The following is a 23,297-nucleotide window of genomic DNA, read 5'->3' on the forward strand; positions in this document are numbered from 1 at the left end:
AGTTTAATTTAAAGAAAAACTCTACGTAACTAGTATTGGTGACTGTAAAAAGCGTTAACTTTATATCGTAATAGTGTAGTTAAATGTTATATTATATTGTTGAAGCTTTATGAAGTGTTATGTTGATGGATTCCATTTGAAAATTTTAATTTTCCATATATTTGATGATAATAATTATTCTGTCCTCAAAATTTAGTAAATAAAAATTATTAAAATTATTTAAAAAATCATACTTATTTTGTTTAATACTTATATAACTACAGATCAAGCTTAAACAGCATGACAAAAAACTAGTCTTCATTAATTATGTGAAGTGTAATTAGTTCTACAGTATTGCAGCAATGCAAAAAGCAAACGGCTCACAACTTTGGTACAAATGATTCAATGTCAAGGCGTTAAAATAAAGTTTGTTAAATAAAAGTGTAAATTTTATCTTTAACATAATACTTTTGACTAAAAAAGTTTAATAATAAGCATAGAATAATAAATTAATATGAAGAGTATACGAAAATATTTACGTTAATGCTAAAATTACTCGTCTATTACTAGCACCATTGGTTTTAGACCTGAATTTCTCAGGCTAAGACACAGACATTTTGATAATATTTATTTCTGTCTAATCAATTGACTTATTTAATTATACATTCCTATTCCTTTAAACATTTTGTACATGTAAAATGGACTACAAATGTTTTGTTTGATGTATTATAGTTTAAAAAGGTATACTCAAGGTCAAAACATTATTTTACTGCTGTATTAAGGATAACTCCCGAATGTAAAATTTTGTTAAAAAAGACAGGAATTTCATTTTCTTTGAAAATGTAAAAATAAAATTTTGATTTTCATTATTACTATTATTTTTATTATTATTATTATTATTATTATTATTATTAATGTATGCAGAATTAACAACATTTTTTGTGTACAGTAGTATAATAAAGCTATTGTGACATCCTATGTCATATACTTAATATTTATTACTTCAAAACACAGAGTTTCGTTTTCAAATTATAAAATGCCAAAGCCCAGCGATCTCGAAACATCAAACAATACACCTGCTTCTGCAATCGCGAGACATATAACTTACTTTTTTTTAAACAAGCTACCGTCGCAAAACTCGAACTACGCGTGCAACCTCCAACAATCTTATAAAGCGCTCATCTTACATCGATTCGCAGTAGTACATCCAAGAATGTGAATAATCAACAATTTCAAAATTCTGTACTGCGTATAAGTATCATACACAATTTCGGCAGCAACTTATGCTTAATATAAAATCCGAGAGATCAGCAGTTTTTACTATCAATTACTGCGTGAATATTGCACCACAACTGTGCTCGTGTCAACCGAGAGTAATTAGCTTAAGCTCTGGTTGGTCGTTCGGATCCCTAACTTGACGCGTCCTTCTTTAACGCAAGAGTATAGTAACTTCTCACACATAACAATATTCGCCTTTTCTCTTTCATCAAGTGCTCCAAGGTAACTATAAAGGTTGGAGAGTGAGTTCTGTTGCGTCTTTTAAGAGGATGTAAGATTTAGTTCGGTGATAAAGCTACGTGTTTTAAGCGTGCTTTTTAAGCAAATGTAAGACTTAAATCCGTGACTAAGCTGTGTGAGAAAAGCTCAAGCAAACCAGGATACTATAAACTCGCCTAAAAAGTGAATCAAGGAGGAACAAGAAAGAAAGGACCGTCAACTTGGGTTCCAACATTAAAAGCAGGAGCCTTATTATTGTCATGACCACGAGTACTCTCGTGTAGGATTAGGATCATCAATGTGGTCAACCACATAAAATCTTACAACTGCGTGCGCTCAAGCAGCGGCTAACCAACGATCATAGATGTAAGTTTAGTTAAGAAAAACTATAAACTGTATAAACATTGTAAATGCGAGTCTCAAACTTTATTGTTTATACTATTCGTGAAATCAACTATTTTCGGTTTTTTTAAATTTATTAAATCATCAGAAAAGACATAACTTGGTTGTTGAATAAATAATACTTTCCTTATTAAAATATTTTAATTATTGAATCATGAAATATTTCAAGTTTTAAAATTCAGGAAACATAGTTCTCACTTTGACTAATAAATTGAATATCAAGGAAAATGTAAGTAATCAACGTATGACAAGGACTTTGACAACAAATTACAAGGACGTGAGATAAAAAGACGAATAAGATACGCTACTACCGTATGACACAAGACATAAACTCAAACAGTAGGTCAACGCCAGCTCGGCATACACCACTCCACACATTTTACTCGGTGGATCCTAACACCATAACCCTGAGTTGACGATTTAAAAGAAAAGTATACGGCTGGTTCCTGACAAGCATAAATTAAATTTATTTGTTTGTAGAACAAATCTACGAGTTCCACCTTTTACTTATAGAAGTTCGGACGTAAAACTATCTTTAATGAATTTGTTGTCATACAACTTTTACTACTAGCATTTCCTAAGAATTTTCACTGTTTCCATTGATAAAATAAATTTTTATGACTACAAATATTACTGTATTTAAAAAGAGTAGTGAAGCAGGAAACTTGTAGTTCTTTTAGTGACAATAATTAAAAAAGTTCAAGTCTGAGAATAAGAACTAAGTCATTAATTCTGCTTAAAAATTATTATTGTCACGTCATTATTCTTATGTCTGCATGAAAAGTACTTCAAAAATTGCTGAATAATTATATAGACGTATGTATTTTTGTATCAAAATGTATGTATTGTTGTATCAAAAAAATTCAAGTAACATGATATGGTAGATACTAACCTGAGACAATTAAAGTAATTCAAACGTTACAAATGATTAAAAAGCGTTACTTTTTGACTGTATTTCTATTATAAAAGTAAGTTTCGTTCTTTCAAAAGTTTAGAACTAAATAAACTGTACGTAATTATTGTAAAGTTCATTTTGTTTTCCTATTATAATTTAACTTGCATTATTAACAATACAAAGTTAATTAAACATGATACTTTTCTACAATACTTAAGAATTTGTTTGTTAAACTAAGTGATAAAAAAAGAATCATTAATATTGTAAGGAAAACAATAAATGGAACAAAATTATACAAAATAACATTTCATTATGTTAGTGTGTCATTCTACTGAAAATGGTATATTTTAAGGGCCAGAAAGGACCAACACTTCAAACGGGTTTAAAATTTTTTGTATTGCCCGTGATCAAACGTGCAACTCTTGGATAAAATTTTTTTGGTCGTCTGAAATGTGTGTAAATATTATTTACGTTACTAACTTAAAGATGCCGTACCATGAAAAAATTTAAAACTCCGTGTTTTAATTTCAGGCATCGTCAAAATAACAAATTTTCGAATGAGACATGAGTCTGTAACGCTAATTTATCCTTTTTTTGGAAATCCTAATCAAAGAAATACTCTTTCATGGCTTGAATTCTCTTTTACCTTAAGTAGTAAGCATCCCTTAATTAATTTAAAAAATTTGCAGATCGATATCTCCTTCAACAGCTACTATCGACTGGGACATGAAATATGCCATTTTAAGTAGAATATTTTTTCAGTCACTAATGCTAAAATTGTTGACAAACGTATCAACAGACTCAAAACAGTTTTACACACACACATCCTATCGGGAAACGAATTAAGATACTGTCTGTGTACAACTATCGTGACCCTATCCGGTGTAAGTTTCTACTCTCAAATAAAATTCCTTCTTAATGAGTTTTTTTTATAATTTCATTAAACTATATCATATTAAAATTTTAGAAAATTTCGTTGAGAACCACAATCTCATAGTATTGTGGTGGGATCCTTTAAAATAATTCGTTATAGTTGTAAGATTTTTTGAAAATGTATTTGTTTAAATAATTCAAAGTTTACTTTTTCAAACAAAATTTTAATTTAATCAAACTTCTATTTCTATATTTGAGGCATAAGAACACTTTTTTTTTTGGACGATCATTTGGTATTTTTTGCGATCATTTTGGTATTTTTTTGGACGATCATTTGGTGACGGTAACTCATGCCTTGCGATCACACTCGTGCTATGCACTCGTGTGTTCAACTGGCACTCGTTCTCGTCAACTCCAGCCACTTGTGTGAGTCAACCACGACTCGTGTGAGAAATCGTCTTTTCCGCACTTGTTACGTGAATAACTATTATAATTCTCCACCGCCCATTTCCCACCAACCCACCAAATGATTTGAGTTAAACCCTTACTAACCCCTACCTACCTCAATAGACTCTGACATACTAATGTAAGGTTATTCAAGCGTACTTTAAGTACTTTCACAGTATACATTATTATAATTAAAAATTATGCAGGCTGTCAGCTTACTTACAATATTGTTAACATAAGACCACTAGCCTTTTTCGTAAGTCTGCATTAAACATCTGCTATGTATAGTAATTATTTTACAAACCATACAAATTAAAAAAAAATTGACCAATCCCTTTGACTAGCCTAAGACTATTTTCAATAATACTCTAGTTGAAAGAAAGAATAATGTATAGGACAATTTTTAATTCTTTTTAGATCGTGAATTTTAATTAAAAAATGAAAAAAATAGTTTTAAAAAAGTTTATAAGCAAATTTTGATTATTTTAAGCAATTAAATTATTAAATTAATTTTCAAAAATTTTTCCCAACTGTAGCACCTTTTTACATTTGAACTATAGCTTTGACGTATTATATATATTATACAAAAATAATTCACAATTTAACCATTTTGTAACTATTTTTTAATCCAACAACATGATTCATTAGTATATGAGGCTAATACGAATAAAAAACAAACTAGCTATTACGTAATATTTGCTATGTAATATGGATAGCACATATTTCTGTACAATATGAATTCAATCAAATCTTAACAAAAAGATAAATTTAAGTTATAAAAACACATTGATATCTTTAAGTGGCTGTCTACAAATGTGCCCTATTAATCAGAAATACTATAAGTAATTTCCATAAATTAAAGTTTCATGATATACATATATATATATACATATATATATATATATATATATATATATATATATATATATATATATATACACAAACAAATACACACTTAGTGTTCAATATTAATTTTAATATAATGAGAAATTATTTTGTAGATCATGAGAAATGGGAAAAACCACATCTTAAAACTATAAATAAGATGTAACAAAGAAATAAAAACTTATATACAAAAAGAGAGCCAAGACAGATACTCTTGCATTCACACAATTGCATGCTTTTAAGAAGAGACCAGATCTATCTTGCACCAATGGTTATCACGCTAAGCGGTTACTGACAATTTTCTAAAGATGACAACGCTATTCCATCGCTCTGTTCCGTCTGAACTTCTATAAGTAAAGGGCGAAGCTCATAGATTCGTTCTACAAACAAATAAATTTATTTTTGTTCGTCAGAAAACAACCATCGGCCCCCAGGCCTTGTTTGCTTTTACTTACAGTATACTTTTCTTTTAAATCGTCAACTCAGGGTTATGGTGCTAGGTTCCACCGAGTAATATGTGTGGAGTGGTGTATACCGAGCTGGCGTTGACCTACTCTTTGGGTTTATGTCTTATGTCATACGGTAGTAGCGTATCTTATTCGTCTTTTTATCTCACGTCCTTGTAAAGGTCTTTCTCATAAGTTGTCCATTTGATTTTTCCTCGATATTCAATTCATCAATCAAGGTAAGAGTTATGCATCAATCAATAAGAATATTAGATCCTAAAATATTTCACATAATCTAGTAATTAGAATGTTGTTGGATTAGGAAAATTAATTTAATCAACAACAAAGTTATGTCTTATCTGATGATTTAATAAATGTAGAAATGCCAGAAATAGTCATTTTTACAAATAGTATAGATCGTAAAGTTTCAGATTCGCATTCACAATGTTTATACAATTTATAGTTTGCTTATCTTACCTTACTTCTATGATTGTTAGTTAGCCACTGCTTGCACGCACGCAGTCGCAAAATCTTACAAGGTTAACTAGAACAATGTTCCTAATCCTACACGAGAGTACTCGTGGCGATGACAATAATAAGGCTTCTGTTTTTCAAGTCAGAACCCAAGTCGACAGTCCTTTCCTTCTTGTTCCTCCGTGATTCACTTTAGGCGAGTTTACAGTAACCAGGTTTGCTCGAGATTTCCTCACACAGCTTAGTCACCAAACTAATTCTTACATTTGCTTAAAATGCACGCTTTTAATACGTTGCTCAATCACAGAACTAAGTCTCACATCCGATTAAAAGACGCAATAGAACTCACTCTCCAACCTTTCTAGTTATTTTGGAGCACCTAATAAAAAAAGGCGAATATTGTTATGTGCGATGAGTTTTTACACTTTTGCACGTAAGAAGAACACGTCAAATTAGGGATTCAAACGACTAATCAGAGCTTAACCTAATTACTCTCGATTGTCGCGAGCAGAGTCGTAGTCTTATAATCACGCAGTAATTGATGGTTAAAACTGCTAATCTTTCAGATTTTATATTAGGCACAAATTGTTGTCGAAAATGAGTATGATATTTCTAGTGGACATATTTGGGAATTATCGCGGGTGAGCTAATCCCCGGTGCTCGAGGATGACGGAGGTACATAGCAGGTCACGAAAAGACAAGGCCAGTCATACGAAACTCTGACTTTATTGTAGTTCAAGAAACTGAAGATAACCTAATTAAGAAATGTCGACTTCGTTGGTCGTGGGCGAGGCGGGTGCCGTCGTCGTTGCAGGTCGAGAGCCTTCTGTCCCTGCAGCGTTCCCTACCTAAGAGTGGTGGCGCGCATTATTGCGGAAGCTGATACCCACTCCCATTTTCTTCAGAGGCTCTATGCAAGGTGTAAGAACCTGCTGTGTAACTGGTGTTCACGAGTTTCGAAGGTTTGTACTTCAGGTCCATATACTTCTCGTGCTTGTTGCTGAGTTTGTGTAGGTAAGGTGTATCAAGCGCCACTATGTGTTTCTTCCCACCTAGAAGGAGTGTTGTTGGTTACTGATGAGGCGTACGTCAATAGGTGATGATGATTAAGCTGAGGCTCTTAGGTGTCTCCTTGCAGCAGCAGAGTTGCAGTTATTCAAAGTGTGCCTCACGCCGAGCGCTAAATTTTAATCAGTTGCCTTTATGGGGGATAGGCGGCTTTGAAGAGAGAGGGAGAGCTGGGGGTGACCGGAGTCGTCTTCGAGGGTATTGATCAGCCGTCAAGATCAAGTAGCAATAAGCACTATGTGCTAAAGACTCTAGGCATGAAACGGTAGTAAACTTCTGCTGGAATCTGATGCCACTGCTAGAACTGGTGCTGTTGATGGATGGTTGGGCAGAGACCCGCAACGGTCAATGAGAGCCCGTAGCAAGTATTTTATATGAGATGCGATTACTAGCGCAAAAGAGCCTCGATTATTTATCCGATTCTTCCAGTAATTGGACAACAGTGCCTCGTAGTATGGATAATGATGGCCAGAGTGAGTAGAAAAAGAGTCAATGCACCAAGTTTAACATGGTATTAAACATAGATATTTTATTGAAATTAATTGGTACTCTAGCCACTACCATTGCATATAGGTCTCGTTGAGTGAGCAAGGACCCAGCTTTGACTTAGATCGAGTGATTCGGAAGGATGATCTTGAGAAGTCGCACAGCCTTTCTTATGTACTCTAAGCAACTCTCTTACTTGTGATATTTGCCAAAAACAAGTAGTTGACAACTAGCGGGTGGTGGGCAGTACTTTGAAGCACAAAGTTTTTAAATTGGAGCTGCACGCGATATTTTAAAATTAAATTTGTGTGAAACGATTGAATTTCAAGAATAATAATTATTTTAATAATTAACAATTAATAAAATAATACCCCGGACGGTAACAACATCTTAAAAACATAAAATCTTCCGTTGATGGTTTTGCACGTAAGTATGATTTGATTTATGTTTACAAGTTGAATATAATACAATGTACAAATACAATTTTAGCGAGTAGCATACGTCAACTTGTCAACAAAATTTTGTGAAATTTTATTTGATCATGAGAACTCGCTTTTTTTTGTTTTTTGTTTTTTTTTTTTTTTTTTTTTTTTTTTTTAATAGGGATTAAAAATTTGAATATCATAGGTAATAAAGTTCTGACAGTTCTTAGATTTAACTATTGTGAAAAAAATTTCAGTTAGAAAATCAATAAATTGAAATTTATTTGTGTATATTTTAACTACTAAAATTGTTCCCTTACAAAATTATTATGGTTTTTATCTTATTATTAATTTAATTTCTAATTAGTCATATATTATCAACTTATAAACGAATATACATTAAACATATGTTTTAACAAAAATCACATTGTAGTAACAATTATGAGTTAATTGTATTAGTGGGACTTGGCTGTTGATTCAATTTTTATACAGCGAATTGCAAAAGTTAAAAGAAATAAATTTTTTTTTTCTTTGTCTTATGCGTACTTAAATAGGGGTAAGTCTCGTTGGGAAAGTCTTATTCGTTACATCGCTTTACATTATCTAAATGTTTGATAATTGTTTTCCATTCTCTGCTTGAAGTGTTATGTTATAATTATTTTTATTTATATAAATAAATTCAGAGATTCCATTGTAGCATTTATCAATTTTTCTTTCCGAGGTTCTGTTATTGCGTAAACTTTCATACCAATTTCTAAATTCTGAGGTCTCAAATGTTTATAAAAATTTTGTTTACTTTTATGTTTACATTTAATATGCTTATCATGAGCTTTTTCATGCATGTCTCTTAAACAACGGATCAAATCAATAAGATAATTATTATAAGACTGCATTGAATTTTCGGTTGGATATGGATTTAGTGGACGTGCTTTTCTGCCGTATATTTATTCATATGGTGTAAGTCCGGTAGCTGTGTGCAGTGATGTATTGCAGTCATACATAGCAAAAGGTAAATTTTTGTCCCAGTCCTGTTTAGTTGTAGTTTTGTTCTTAAAAAGCTTGCAAACATGGCATGAGTACGTTCTAGTGAGCCGTTAGATTGAGGATAGTAAGGTACAGTGGTCTTAAAGTTAGAACTGAAAATTTCGGCTGACTTAATTAATATGTTATTTCGAAATCTTTTTCCATTATCGCTAAGTACTATTTTAGGCACTCCATACAACGCTATGAAGTGTCTTGTCAGAGCGTATGCGACTGTGATAGCTCGGATGTCGGGTAAAGCTACGGCTATATAGTATTTTGAAAAAAGACATTGTACAGTTAATATATGTTTATTTTCAAATGTTCTTGTTGCTAAGGGTCCTACAGTACCGATAGCTATTTTAAAAAAAATTCAAATGGAGTATCAGTTATTATCATAGGTTCTTTTGTTTTTAGCCATGTTAGTTTTTGTTCTTGGCAAACTTTGCATTTTCGTACAAAATTTTCAATAACTTTTCTCATATCTTCCCAGTAATAAATTGCTTGAGTTCTTCTATAAGTTTTATTCATACCTCTATGTCCACTGAAGAGACTGTTGTGGCATTCTATTAATTTTTGTTCTCTTATATCGTTTAATAAATAAGCACATTCACCAAAACATACAGTTATTTTGATGTTTACATGACTGAGTTCTTCATGAATTGCTTTGGGCAATATTCCTCTAGACATACTATCGGTTATTTCACCCTTTCTGAATATTCTCAATGTTTCTATATTTTTATTTTCTACTGCTTTGGCTAAACCTGCTAAGCATGTGTGAAGATCTTGAAGCAATATTTCATGTTTTTCTTTTTCTTTGATAACCCAACAGAAAACTAATCTATTTGTATAATTGGTTGTTATCACGCCACCTACTAGTGGTCACGTTTTATTCAATTTGGATTTCAAAACAAAATCTAAATCTAATTATAAGTTATTGTTAATAGAATTAAGTGTCAAGTCTACAGAAATAAACGTTACAATGTTGCCTTTTGTATATGTTTAACATTCTCGTGTCCGTGATCCATTTCTGTTTTTATCAAAGGTCTAATTACAGTGCTTTCTTTACGAGTGACTTAGTTATTACGTTCGGCATTCCATTGCTGCTCTAACATTTCAAATGCGGCTGTAGGACGAGTAGATGGTATCAAGTTACTCTGCTTCGAGAGTTGATGCTATTGTATAAATCTGTCTCGCTAATTAGCACTTGAGGAAGAAGGTATATTAGGTAAACTACCGTGCGTTTTTTCTTCCTCTCTAGCTTGTTCGCTATTTTTTCGTGCAATGGTAGAAACATTGGGCACTATCTATACAATATTGACATCGTCTCCAATTACCGAAGATGCAGCCTTGGAGCGTCTTATAGGTGATCTTGATTTTATTAGAAAACTTCCTCCTTCTATAGAATTTTAGAGTCATCGGAATAGTCTAGTGCATTATGAGATGAAGTTTTACATTTTTAAAAATTTGTTTCAGGTAACTCTGGTTCGTTATTTGCTGTTGTTTCTGGCGGTATGTAATAATCCCAAAATGAAGATGAATCAGCAAAATTTGTATTTGTCAAACTATTAGTAAAAGGATATTGTTTATCATTATTTTCGTCGGAACTGCTTTCCAAACCATCTTAATGCGTTGATCTGAAAGTGATGGATGGCAGCTTTGGATTTTGATTTAATTTAGCAATAATTTCATCTTCTGATGAACTTAATTAGTCAGTGTCAAACTTTAATCCCACTTATTTTCGAGGTGCAGTTTCAATTTTTTTATTTGTGGAAGTCGTAGAAGAAAACGGTTGTGCTGAAGGGTTAAATATTTTTTCCAAGTCACTGGCTCCAGTAATATCTTCTTGTTGTGACCCATTATCTGTTGTAGTTAAAATGGATGATGAGTCTGGTTTAGTGTTCAAGAGACTATGAAGTAAAGGTTTATTTCTTTGGGGTATCGATGATTGCTGGTTCTCTTTATCTTCCAATGTATCTAGAATTTCTGTATCATTAGAGTCTGAAGTGGCCGTGGGTCCATCAGAAGGAGGTCAACTTCGTTTTTCTTCATCTAGGCGATTAAGTAATTTTTGAGCTATGATAGTCCAGTGAAATTTCCTTGCCCTTCTTCCATTCCTGGCGGTATAATGAAAGGAGGATTTTTAGAGCCTTTCTTTCTTCCTCTCGTTGCTCGTTTCGCAGTAGTAGTGGGTTCAAGCTTACTTGAGCTGTAATTGTGTATATCACTGACTCTATTAGCACGTGCATGAGATGTTTTTGTTTTCCGAGGGATTTTTAAAATAGGTTTTAAGGGTAGCATACGGAACCGTAATGTGTTATAATTACGAGACTTACAGTCGGAGCTTAAACTATTAGAGCAACTACTGCTTCTGTTACTGCTGGATGTTGAAACCTTCATAACTCTTTTACGGCTCCTCCTCTAAATAAAATCTAGAGGCTCCCCCTCTATAAAATCCTTCACCTTATTTACCTAATAAAAATCTGCGGCGTTACGCGATGAAGCGTCAGCAATTGAATTTAACATTCGGGTTTGTACTTATAAGTATAATTGTACCCACAGAGTTTTGCTCTTCATCAATTTAGGTGACTCTTGGGGTTCTATATTTATTAAATCTATGTCAAAGGCTCGTGGTTTCCGTAAACTTAAAATTTTCATCGGTATAAATAGTGTCAAAAATGTTGTAAGGAGGCTATTACTGCTAAGTACTCTTATTCAGTAGTGGAGTAATTTCTTCGCATTTATTAAGAGTGCGAGATAGGTAGGCTACATAATGATCTTCTCCTGGTTCTCCTTGACTTAAAACAGCACCGAGAGCTAAGTTGGATGTGTCGGTAGTTCGAATAAATGGTTTGTCGAGATCGACACATGCAAGTACTGGGGCCTCACACAGGGCTGATTTTAATCTTTCAAAACTCATTTTCTGAGTCTTAGTCCAATCGAATTTTTTACTTTGCCGTAATAAAAGGGTTGAAGGCTTTGCAATTTCAATATTATCTTTAATAAATCGTCTATAATATCTATCTGTTATTGCTAAAAAGATGTGTAAAGTATAAAAAAAAGTATCTAAGTATAAATTTTGAAACACTTGATCACAAACATTAAAACCTAAAATTTATTACCCTTATCTCAAAAAATTTTTTTTTAATTTTATTTATTAAGACCATGTTATTCTTCTTTAAATACAAGTGTAATTAGTAGTGTTAGAAGGCTCTGACTATCCACTTAAGTAAATGAATAATTTTATAAAACTTAAAAGATTAATAAAAAATAAGATTGTTATTTTCAAGTAGAAACGTATAAAACGCATTTATGAGCCTGAATCTATTTTGAATTTTCCTAATTTTTTTTAAAGCACTCACATAACGATTTTACTGCAACTTACAAAGAGATTACTAAGAATCCAATTGAGTTATTAAGTACTTACTTATTTAACTTTAAGCCTAGCACACAGGCATACATGGTTTATTTTTTTTTTCAGTAAAAATATAAGGCACTTTAGTAGATCAAAGGCACAGGGATGCTAAGTGCCTAAAAGCTGATCAAAATTCATTTTTTTTATGATACGATCGGTGAGAGATATCTGCAAGTAAAAAAAACTGTAAATAGTAACTCAAATATTTTTTTTATCTGAATTGGAATATGGCCTTTCTGAGCACTACACTACAGTCAATACAGAGTAGATAGTAATTCGTCGATCTCGAACGTGTAAAAAATTTTTTACTAAAAAGAATCAAGCAGAACAAAATTAAATCGACTTTTAGAGATTAGTTATATTCATGAAAAAATTTTCAAAAGCAAATCGTCTATCAAAAAATTCTTAGCAATACAAGGGTAAGTGCTTTTTTTCTTTTTGTTTTTTAATAAGAATTGACGTTGTTAAAAAAAAAAAAAAAAAGTAATAAACTGATTCAGACTTTGATTATAAATTTTTTTGAAGGTCATTTGTAAAAGTACTATTTCCTAAGTAAACCGAAATTCAGCTATCAAAGCCTGAAAATTAAATATGGATGCACGTACTTAAAAAATAGAGTAGAATACTTGCTTTAAAAGTTCTAATAATAAGTAAAAGAAATAAAGCACACAGAGCGGAGCTGTAGAAAAAACAGTGCTAGAACATAAAGACAACTTTATACACATACGGCATGATGAAAAAAGCTAGGCAGAGAAATAAAAAAGAGATATTTGATTCGATTTGAGAACTAGTTTATTATGCCAATGGCATCTCACCCGACTGGAAATTTTTAAAATATAGAGTATTGACATTAAATAATTTTATCTCACTAAAAATAACCTCAAATAATTATACTAGCTCAATCACCATTCACTGATTTGTTGGCATACACAAAATAAGATACATTCATTGATTGGAATGCATACAGCACATATAACGCATACACCACATGCGCACAAACATACAGCGACATCACTGGTCATAGTCATGTTTTCTCACTAGAAGGTAATTATCGAGCACAACCTTAAAAACCACCAACGAGCCAATCTGTCTGATAGTTGACGGAATCAAATTCCACAGTCTCATAGCCTGCAATGAAGAGGCAGAGACATAAGAGGCATAAGATGATAGAGTAGCATAAGAAACATGGAAGGTCGGCAGGTCACGACGGCAGAAGCAATGAGAATCAACCGTGCACTGCAGTTAAAAAGCAGATAGGTAGGTCAGTTCGCTCAAGGCCAAGGGCTTGTGAGTAAAGACCCCAAGAAAGTATAGGACGCAACTACCATAGCTTTTTGTAATGCTGTGCTAGTGAAGTGTTGCACCTCAGGCAGAAAATATATCAGACCACCGTGTTGCGCAGACAATTGAGCTCATCTTACAAATATCTGGACCAACCCATGCAAACCAGGCAGGCAAAGTCAAAATATGGAATAATAAGGCATGTAGCAAGCATAGTCCTAAGCTAATATGACAGGAACCTTAAACTTTATCTAAGCCAAAGACTCCATGAACCCTTAAGAAAATGGACGTAATGTGGGTATTCTAGGTGAGATCACTAAACAAGAGCAAGCCAAGGTTCTTAAGGACACTAACAAAGGGAATAAATTCTTCCGAGAAGAGGCAGCGAATTAACGTCAATGCGCATCAAATTATGACATGTAGCAAAAAAGCAAGGCATGCATTTTTCCAGAGTAAAGTTGAAAGCTGAACTGAGCCACCCAGGTGACAACATTAAAAGTCCCGATGGTCTCAACAATATCAGACGGTCTGCATTGTATGCATGCCCGGAAATCAACTGCGAATAGAAGTCCGATGCTAAATAGAACTGACAGAACAGAGTTGATGACTATCAAGAACAACATGGGTTTCAAAGATGATTTTCATGGGACGACGGAAGTTCAAGAAAAAAAGTCTATTTTACCACCGGCGAGTCCAATAATTACCTGAGAGCTAGCCAACAGGTAGGAATAACATCACTTAAAGGAATCCAGAGAGCAACGCTATCTACCCATAGCTCTCATCAATATTGAAAGGCTAATAGAAATGTACTGAAATGTAGCAAGAGTATTGCTGCCCTGTTGGCTGCGTCTATTTTGACGAAGTCAACTAATTTATAATTATAAGTTTACGAGGAATTGCGGCACAAAAAAAACTACTCCATTGACGAATGATAAAATCCACACAAAAAAACAACAACAATGTTATAAATTTATCTAAACAGAGGATGGAAAGGAACTGGGTTGAATAAATAAGAAATGCACTGATTATGAGCCACAAACGAAGATATATTTCATAGCTTAAGAGAAAAACTCTGAAGAGAAAAACCCAAGAGAAGAGAATTTTTGAAAATACAAACGAGTGAGGTTGAACTATAATTTCGAGATAAAATGTCCTGGAATAAAGAGTGTGTACGTGTGTATGTGTGTAGAAAACGTAAACGTGCGCGTCCGCACGGGTCTCGAAAAACTCACAAATTGACAAACGTCACACGGTCCGTAAAGCAGATTTTCGTCGTGTTTTACTTGCAGCACGCCAAGCTCCTCGAAGATGATGCAGATGACGATGATGATTGAGTGAAGGAAAGCGTGAGAGAAATTAACCCCGAAAAGGTGACACCCAGATGCCCGTGTGCGTGATGATGATGATGAGAAAAGATGTAGAAGCCAATAGAACGAATAGAATACCCAACTATGCCAAATACTCGAGATCGCAGTTGACAACTGTAGACCGCTCTGTATAGACAGATAGTTCGGAACTGACCCGACACGCCCACCCACAGTAGTAGCAAGATCCCCCAATGGTACGAGCAAGAACACGCCTGATAGGTCTTATGGTATTTGGTTATATACACCTACGTTTCAATATTTAATACAAATACATTTTTATTGCATATTGCATAATTTCTAAGAGTTTTAAAACTTATAAATCCTTTTAAACTTCTGAATGTCTGAATCTTAATGAAACTCATCAATAAAATTTAAGAATTAGTCGGATTCTTTAAAATAAAATATCAATGCAACGATACAATGAGAAAAACTAAAACGAAAATTAATTTTTTTACAATAAGTTATTTATTGACTTAAAAAATTAAAAATTAAAAACTCATTAATAGAACTATAATATTCAGAAATTTAGAAAATAGGTCAAAGTTTATAAAAATTGGTTGACTAGTCGAGAGAATTTGAAGATGCCTCTAATTATACATACCAACACAACACACGCAGATACACACATAGATGACATGCTTTTTAACAGTACTCCACTCAGATTCTAAACTAAATCTTACATGTTTACATCACATCAACGTAATATGAAATTTCCAGCCAGTTGCAAAGCTTGCTATAGTATATAAAAAAACAAAAGAAAAAAGATAGCAATTATTTTATGTCTGCTATCTAAGATAGCATTATTTCATTTTTTTAAGCAAAAAAAGAAGATATTTTGTTCAATATTTGTATAGGTCACACTGCATTAAATGGAGATTTAGATTCTCATATAAATATCGAATACAGGAAATTTTAATCGGAAAATCCGCAAGTGATTAAGTATACTTTTTAACAACACAAATAATAATAACGTATATGCTACTGGGATTCCACCTGCGTTTCACATACAAACTCCAGACTGCTAATAAGAAAATCTTATTATTAATCTTAAGGAAAAATTTATCTTTAATGTTTGTAACTATCATTATTCTCCTTTGTAAATTATTATTTACTCACTTATTAAGTTCTTTCCTATTTTTCTACTTGAATAGCTTTAATAAAATAGATGGAAATATGTTCTGCTTTAAAAAAGTACTTAAAATACATAAAAATGCATTATTATTAGGAGTTCTAGAAACAATTACTATTTACAAATACAAATAGTGAGGTACAAACAGCTTATAACGCCAGAAATAATACTAAAGATTTAAGAAAAGAATTTCCTTTACGGAAAAAAATATTCTGCATTTGTCAGTGAAAGAGAAGTAATATTGCATATTATTTATATAAATATAGAAATGATACTTTTTCGTAGTTTCTTACTCCTTGTCGTCTGGTCTCTAAAGGAGTTTCGTTATCATTTCAAAAGCTTAGTTATTGCATGTAGAATTGGATACATGCTACAATAAAACTTAACAAATTTATCGTTAAAACGTCAGGGCATTATTTTTACTAAAATGAATAGAAACTCATTTTAACATAGGTCTTATGGACGGTTTTAGATTTTGTACCAAAAGTTGAAGCTTTTTTTGGCTAATTTCACACTATATGTGACAAACACTAATAATATATGTAGTAGAAAAATCCACCTTCTAATAAAATCTTGGAAATCAAAGGTTGCTTTGCGAAAAATTCGAATGAAAGGTGCTAAAAGTCTAAACTATGGGTTAATGTCATTTGAGAGGTAAGAATGTCTAAAACAAATTTTCTGAATTATCTAGTTTTTGTAAGTTTTTTGCTCATGCATGATAAACAAGGCATAAGATTAAAACTTACTGCACATTTATTCTTATATATTTCATACATTTTAAATTTATCGATATTCCCATCAGGCCCCCGCTGAATACGGCACATTCGTAATACCCTTCCGAAAAAAAACATGTTTTTATAAGTTAAATTTTTCCTATTGTTACAATTGACTTAAATTTACGTAATGAAAAAGTGTGTTTAAAATGCATAAAACTTTATTTTTATCTAGAAACCTGTAATTTGTTTGTGGAATAAATAAATACATAAACGTTGGTTTGAAATTATACCATAGTTTCGTGTACGTTAAAATGAATTCTTTTAAATCAAAATACACAATTGAAATATCATTTTTATATTGTTTTTACAAATAAAATATACGTCTAGTCAAAATTAGATCTCAGTTAGACTTGCATCAAGTTTCTTAATTAAAAGTGTTGGTGTCACCTCTTACTAATTGTAGTTGGGTTCTACTAATATCAAGAAACAGACATTAATAACAACAATACGCATGTGGTTATCAATGCATGCTGAGATTGAGTTTACGTTAATGGAACCAAGCCAGAATTATTAGGTGGTAAGCCTTACCAGCGCCCACCAACCAAGAAATTTACTGCCAGTATCATTTCTTACATATCGACGAATCTCTTCGTAGAAATAAAATATAATGGAATGCATAATTCCAGTAATCACAACACAATAATCCTTGCAATTATACGTCCGCATAAACCACCTGTTTATATATACATATTTATACATTTTTAGTATGGAAATAAATATTATAGTGAAAATTGAAATATTTTGTGCATGTAACATATTGGACACAGTTTAATGAGTTTTCAAAAAAACTAATGAGCAATGACCTTTAGGGTTGTATTTATTGTATAATAAACTGAAATATTATAACACATACGTATATCACGTTAAACATAGAGAGATACTGATTTTATTTTATATAATAATCTCCATGATGATTTTATTACAACAAATATAGGGGCTAAAGGAGATTAAGGGAGGTCAAAAATTGTATTTATTCAGGGCCAAAAAATACTGTGTTTTTTATTTTCAACATGGGGCGAGGGAAAACAAGAAAAATCTTAGAGGAAGGTAAGGGGAGTTAAACAAAAAAAGAAAATTTTGTCTTTTTCAAGAGAGGCAAGAGAGAAACCCAAAAAATCTAAGAACGGAGAAAAAAAGGTTAAATCAAGTTAGTGGCATGCAGAAATAAGAAGGATGTTGTCTTACTTTAAGAAGGGGCTAACAAAGGTACTAGAAGGGAGTAAAAAGGCAGCTAAAGGGGTGGAGAAGGACGGTGTGAACAGACTCTTCTAAAAAATAATTATGACTAGCCTTCCCCCCGTGCCTTCTATGTATTTTTAAGTGCTTGCTCATAGATTCCTCCACAATCTCCACACTTTCCACCACTGTATTACGAACACATATCACTAATCCAGAATCCAGCAGCTAATAAGAAATTTTAATATATCTGTCCGTTATTTTAACCTAACAAAATTTTTCTTTATGTCTTCTTACCCCATCCTCCATAATATATTTAAAACTATTGTTGCTCTTAGATGGGCATAGTTAACTTTTTTTCATTATGTTTATTATTTTATATGAACTTTTGTTAACATTAAATTTTAGGTAAGTTACTTTAAATAGTTACATGCTATCATATGACGTGATAGGGGCATACATATCGATTAAAACTAAGGCAGTAAAAAAATAATACACGCTGCTGTAGTCATCAACAGGAGCACTATGAAACCACGAAGAGAGAAGGGACCCTAATACCTAATTTAAAAAAAAAAATAGTTATAATCGTAATCTTTTTACATATTATATTTTTTTTGTTATAATAAAATTGCTTTGTATGTGCTCATAAATTTTTTTTTTTGTACAACCTATCCATACTTCATTTTTATGTACACGTACTTAAGAACAACTACTTAATACGTACAGTTTATTATTACATACAACTGTAATTTCATATAGATATAACTTTTAGTGCATAATATTATATTATAGATGGATATATGTCAGAGCGCGCGGTGGCTTAGTCGGCTAGGTCGTGGGTCGACTCGCGGGAGACCGCAGTTCGATTTGCAGCCAGTGGCACTTTTTTCGGTGAAGTACCTCTTAGAACTTCACAGGTGCTTTGTTTCACCATGCAATGCTCCTCGAGGAGGGTTAGAGACTTCTCGCAGCAAAATTATCTAATTTTCCCCTACCCCCCTCCCAGTAATGGGAGGCCTCCCATCCCTCTTCCCTTCCTTCTTCCAAGTGCTAAGTGCCTAGAGTAGTGCTCTTAAGGGTGCTAAGAATTTAAGGTAAATACAAACACGGGTGATACTTTTATTTATGTGCTTTTTCAAATATCAAATTTACAAAATGAACATAGCTACGTGAAATATTTTATTTCTAAGTAGCTTTGAATTACGTGAATTTGAAATGGTTCCTCATTCCTACACCCAAGTTACTGTTACTTAAATGCGTTGGAAAGTTCTAATTGATGTATACTTTTATATTAACTTGGTCTGTTAAAAAAAGAACTTACCACTTCAGAACTAAAACAGTCAGATTGAAGTTTTATAGCAAGGTCGATGTTTTTGTCGACTAATACGTCAGTGACATTTAAGCTCACTTGTCCCTGCAAATAAAATTTTCTTATTAAAAACGTATGTTGCCACAAACAGTTTAATTATGTTGTGTGGATTTATGTTTTCAAAATTTATTACAAAATCCGTTATTGATTAACTATACTGCATTTATTTTTAATAAGATTCATGGGATTTATAGAACTTTTACAATTGCGGTTGATGATTTTACACAAAACTATTCGTTATTTTAAAATTTCAACTGGTTGACTTGAAATTGACATATTCGGAAAGTTATTTTTGAAAAATAAGAATAACTTAAAAGTTCAAATCAGAATCAGATTCTTTTCCTTTTCACTAATTAAAAAAATTAAAAAAAATAAAAAAAAAAAATAGAAAACAAGCTTTATATATGGGGATGGCGACCTTAGCGTTGGCTGCGATGGTCAAAATTTTGCTGCCAACCGCAACCTTCAATGCACTTCTTTATCAGCGCCACTACCAGCCAAGCTGTGAACTATCGCTGATGTACACATAATTATATATCTATATGTAGTTCACAGCGATAGTTCACAGCTCGGCCGGCGGTGGGGCTGATAAAGAAGTGCTCTGAAGGTTACCGTCAGCAGCAAACTTTTGACCATCGCGGCCAACGCTGGGCGAGCTAGCAAACTAATCTCAGATGGCGCTACCGGTACTAAGACTCTAACCAATGGGATTCGAGAACGGTTTATGCACGAAAGTATACATGTATGTAGTCTGCAGTGCACATACATAATTTCGTGTACAAACTGCTCTCACATCTCGTTGGCTAGAGTCTAAGTATCGGTTGCGCCATCTGAAATTTGTTTGCTAGGTCGCCATCCCCATATCATTAGAAGAGCATAAAAATCGCGCAAAATACTTTTTTTGCTAAATATACAAGCAAATCTGCAAAAAAATAAGTGTGGAATAGATCATTAGCTATATGCTTACTGTAACTGCTAATTTCAGTCAATAAAAGTGCCATGCGAACTAAGACCTACAAAATAGATTAGTAGTTTTCGTAGGATAAATGCCATCGTCTTCAAGTGGCACATCCTATTTTTTCTACCAAGGGCACACCCAATCCTTAAACAAGCCCAAAGACAGAAATGGTAGTTTTCCTACGAGTTTGAAAAGTCTTTGTTTGCGAACCGAGAGGTTTGCGGCCCGAGCCAAAGGCGAGGTCCGTAACGAGGTTCGTAAAGGAGACTTTTCGAACGAGTATCGGAAAACTGCTTTTTCGCCCGAGGAAGTACCAGCCTCCCAAAACCACCCGAGGGCGGAAATGGTACATTACGTCACTATGGCACAAAGTACAAACATGAGCGCCCGAAGGGTGCGATTGTTATATGTTGGTGCCCGAGTCGTGTATAATGTTTTTCTTACCGAGGGTCCAAAGTGATTTACCGGGCACAAAGTTGTTTGTGCCCTATGGGCTCAAAGTACTTTTCTGCCCTAGGGCCCAAAGTGATTTATCGAGCGCAAAGTGTGCTAACAGGCGCAAAATTACACAATAGTAAACACTTCTTATTGTTCAACAAATTTTTCCTGTAAGTTGATTATGGTGACACGTAAGTATTACGTAACACAATATCACATTAATATTTAATGATTTATTACATACAGTTAAATATATAACTAAAAACAACGTCCTTCTTGTTGCTAATCAAAAATTTTAAATTATTGACTCCAATTGTTATAGTACATAGTAACAATAATAACCTTCAAATATACATCATTGAGCTACCCCAAATCGATTCCATAAGTATTTTTTAATAAGGACAGGAAGCTAAGAAATAGTAGTTTTCATCGGATAAGTGCCATCGTTTTCGGGGCTATTTGCGAAGCAGGGCCCGAGGGACGTTAGGTAGCCACAGAGCGATGGCGCTTACGTGGCGAATGCTATTTTTCCTACCGAGGGCACACCAGCCTCTCAAAAACGCCCGAGGAAGGAAAATAATATTTTAGTAAGCACGGTAAATTTGAAACCACTTGCTCTCTTTTTACCAAGCTGCGATCGGAGAGACACTACATCCGTAGTTGCTCTCTTCCTTCAATGAAACTTGGAATCTAGCGCATGCCGCGAATACAGTAGTGATTGTTTTACTGGGGTTTCATTACTGTCCAGTAGCATACAGACCAACACTTTTTTTTTTATGAAAATATAAATATTAAACAACATTGAGAGTACTACGACGTTTGTTTTTTAAAAATTCATTAAAAAATAGCAGCTTTTCAACAGTACCAAAGCAAATCCTTAAGACGTTTAATTAAAAAAATTGTACAGTTTTATACGTGTGTCGAAAACTAGTGTCACTATGAAATCGACAGAAAATCGGAGAAAATCAAAATTTTTTCAAAATTCCAACGGAATACAAAAATCGTTTTTTGAATTTTCTGGCTTGATTTAAAAGGTCTTACTATTTTGTACAAGTCTAGGGAAATTTTGGAACTAATAAAGAAAAAAAAAAAGAAAATCGTTAAATACTTGAAAAGTTTGTAACTGATTTTTATAAAATTTAATGCGATTGTTAATAATATCATCAACAATTTGAGAAAATTTTAAGCTTCTTGGCGTTATTGTTCTTTTGATATTAAATATGTAAAAAAAGCTATTTTTCAACTTTGAACGCTATTTACCGTTAAACGAAAATGCTGAGCGACTTTTACTTGGGCTTAAATTTTGGATAGTTAAGTAAGAAACAAAAAACTATAGTATGTATTAAAAAAATGCACAGAAAATGTGACAAAAAGCAAAACGTAAAAAAGTCACTTTATCTCAACGAATTCTTAAATTTAAAAATAAATCACAACTTTTGCAGAGTGCGGGTAACGACAATCGTATTCTACGGCAAAAAATGCTTAAGAATCAATTAAAACATTGCTTCCATCCGTCAAATGCACAATTTTATATTATTTTGTCCTCGGCGTCTGGTCTATTATGGTAGGACGTAGAAAGAGCATTAGTACTACTTCACTTCTACACAGTACAGAAAAAATATTTTTCTTACTTCCTCTATCTCTCTGTCATTATCTCTCTCTATCTACGACTTATGCACTGATTTTCGTGTCTGTATCTGGTGGTCAGTATTTTGTCTCTTCATTAATTATTTTACACATTCTTATACATGTGCGCTCCACTCGTCAACCTCCTAATTTTATGATACGCAATTATGAAATATATTAAAGCGATTGAGCAGATTATTACTATGATATCTTAAAAATACTTTCTTTTAATGTCATTAAATGTTTTAAAGATATTAAAAAAACTATTTTTAAAATCGTTAAATGAATTCCAAATTATCTGGAGAAACATCATAAAAAGTGTTCTTAAATAAAAACATTAAGTTAGAAACTGAATTTAGCTCTAATAAATATACAAGAAATATTGATACATATAGTATCGTATCAATAAGTGCACATATATTATATGGCGGCACTTTATATAAATACTCTTAAAACTATCCATACATGCCATTTCCCGATATCAAATAAACTGAAGCTCAAAATAATAAGTGTATGACTCATGCTTATACATTCCAGGGGCTAGATGCGTAGGGCCACGACCTGGGGCGAGAAAACGCGAAAATGCCCGAATACAGGCATCGGTTTCAGCGGCTCGCCACAGGGAAAGGAAAAATCAGATAAAGGTTAGAGAGCAGAGACGGGAGAGGCATTAAGAGGAAGAGTTCCTCATGAACTGGACCTAATCAAGTTGGGTGGTTGAGGGGTGCTCAGCAACCATTGGCTCTCTTCTCTGGGTCCTCTCCGGAAACACGGTCTTCTTCGTCCCAAGCCTTTCGCCTCTGCTTGTTCTCTCTTCCCGGTCTGCGTAAGTAAAAAGGGGCTATCTAATAGGCAATTGAAAAGAGTT

The 23,297-nt window shown here is 33.1% G+C and overlaps 1 protein-coding gene across 3 annotated transcripts in view; it reads right to left on the reverse strand.

The window, feature by feature from the left end:
- Positions 1 to 23,297, reverse strand: part of Sarm (sterile alpha and armadillo motif) — a 390,671-nt gene that overhangs the window by 82,750 nt on the left and 284,624 nt on the right. For 2 of the 3 annotated variants that reach the window (XM_089594455.1, XM_089594454.1), the window contains exon 5: positions 19,360 to 19,452. The exons of the other annotated variant lie outside the window; for it this stretch is intronic. In XM_089594455.1, coding sequence (XP_089450581.1) covers positions 19,360 to 19,452 — 93 coding nt within the window. The remainder of the gene's footprint in view (positions 1 to 19,359; positions 19,453 to 23,297) is intronic. 3 annotated transcript variants of the gene reach the window in all.

Source organism: Copidosoma floridanum, unplaced genomic scaffold (genome assembly GCF_036245765.1).
Source record: "Copidosoma floridanum isolate Cflo_tuat_1 unplaced genomic scaffold, Cflo_Japanese_pri ptg000021l, whole genome shotgun sequence".
Classification (NCBI taxonomy): domain Eukaryota; kingdom Metazoa; phylum Arthropoda; class Insecta; order Hymenoptera; family Encyrtidae; genus Copidosoma; species Copidosoma floridanum.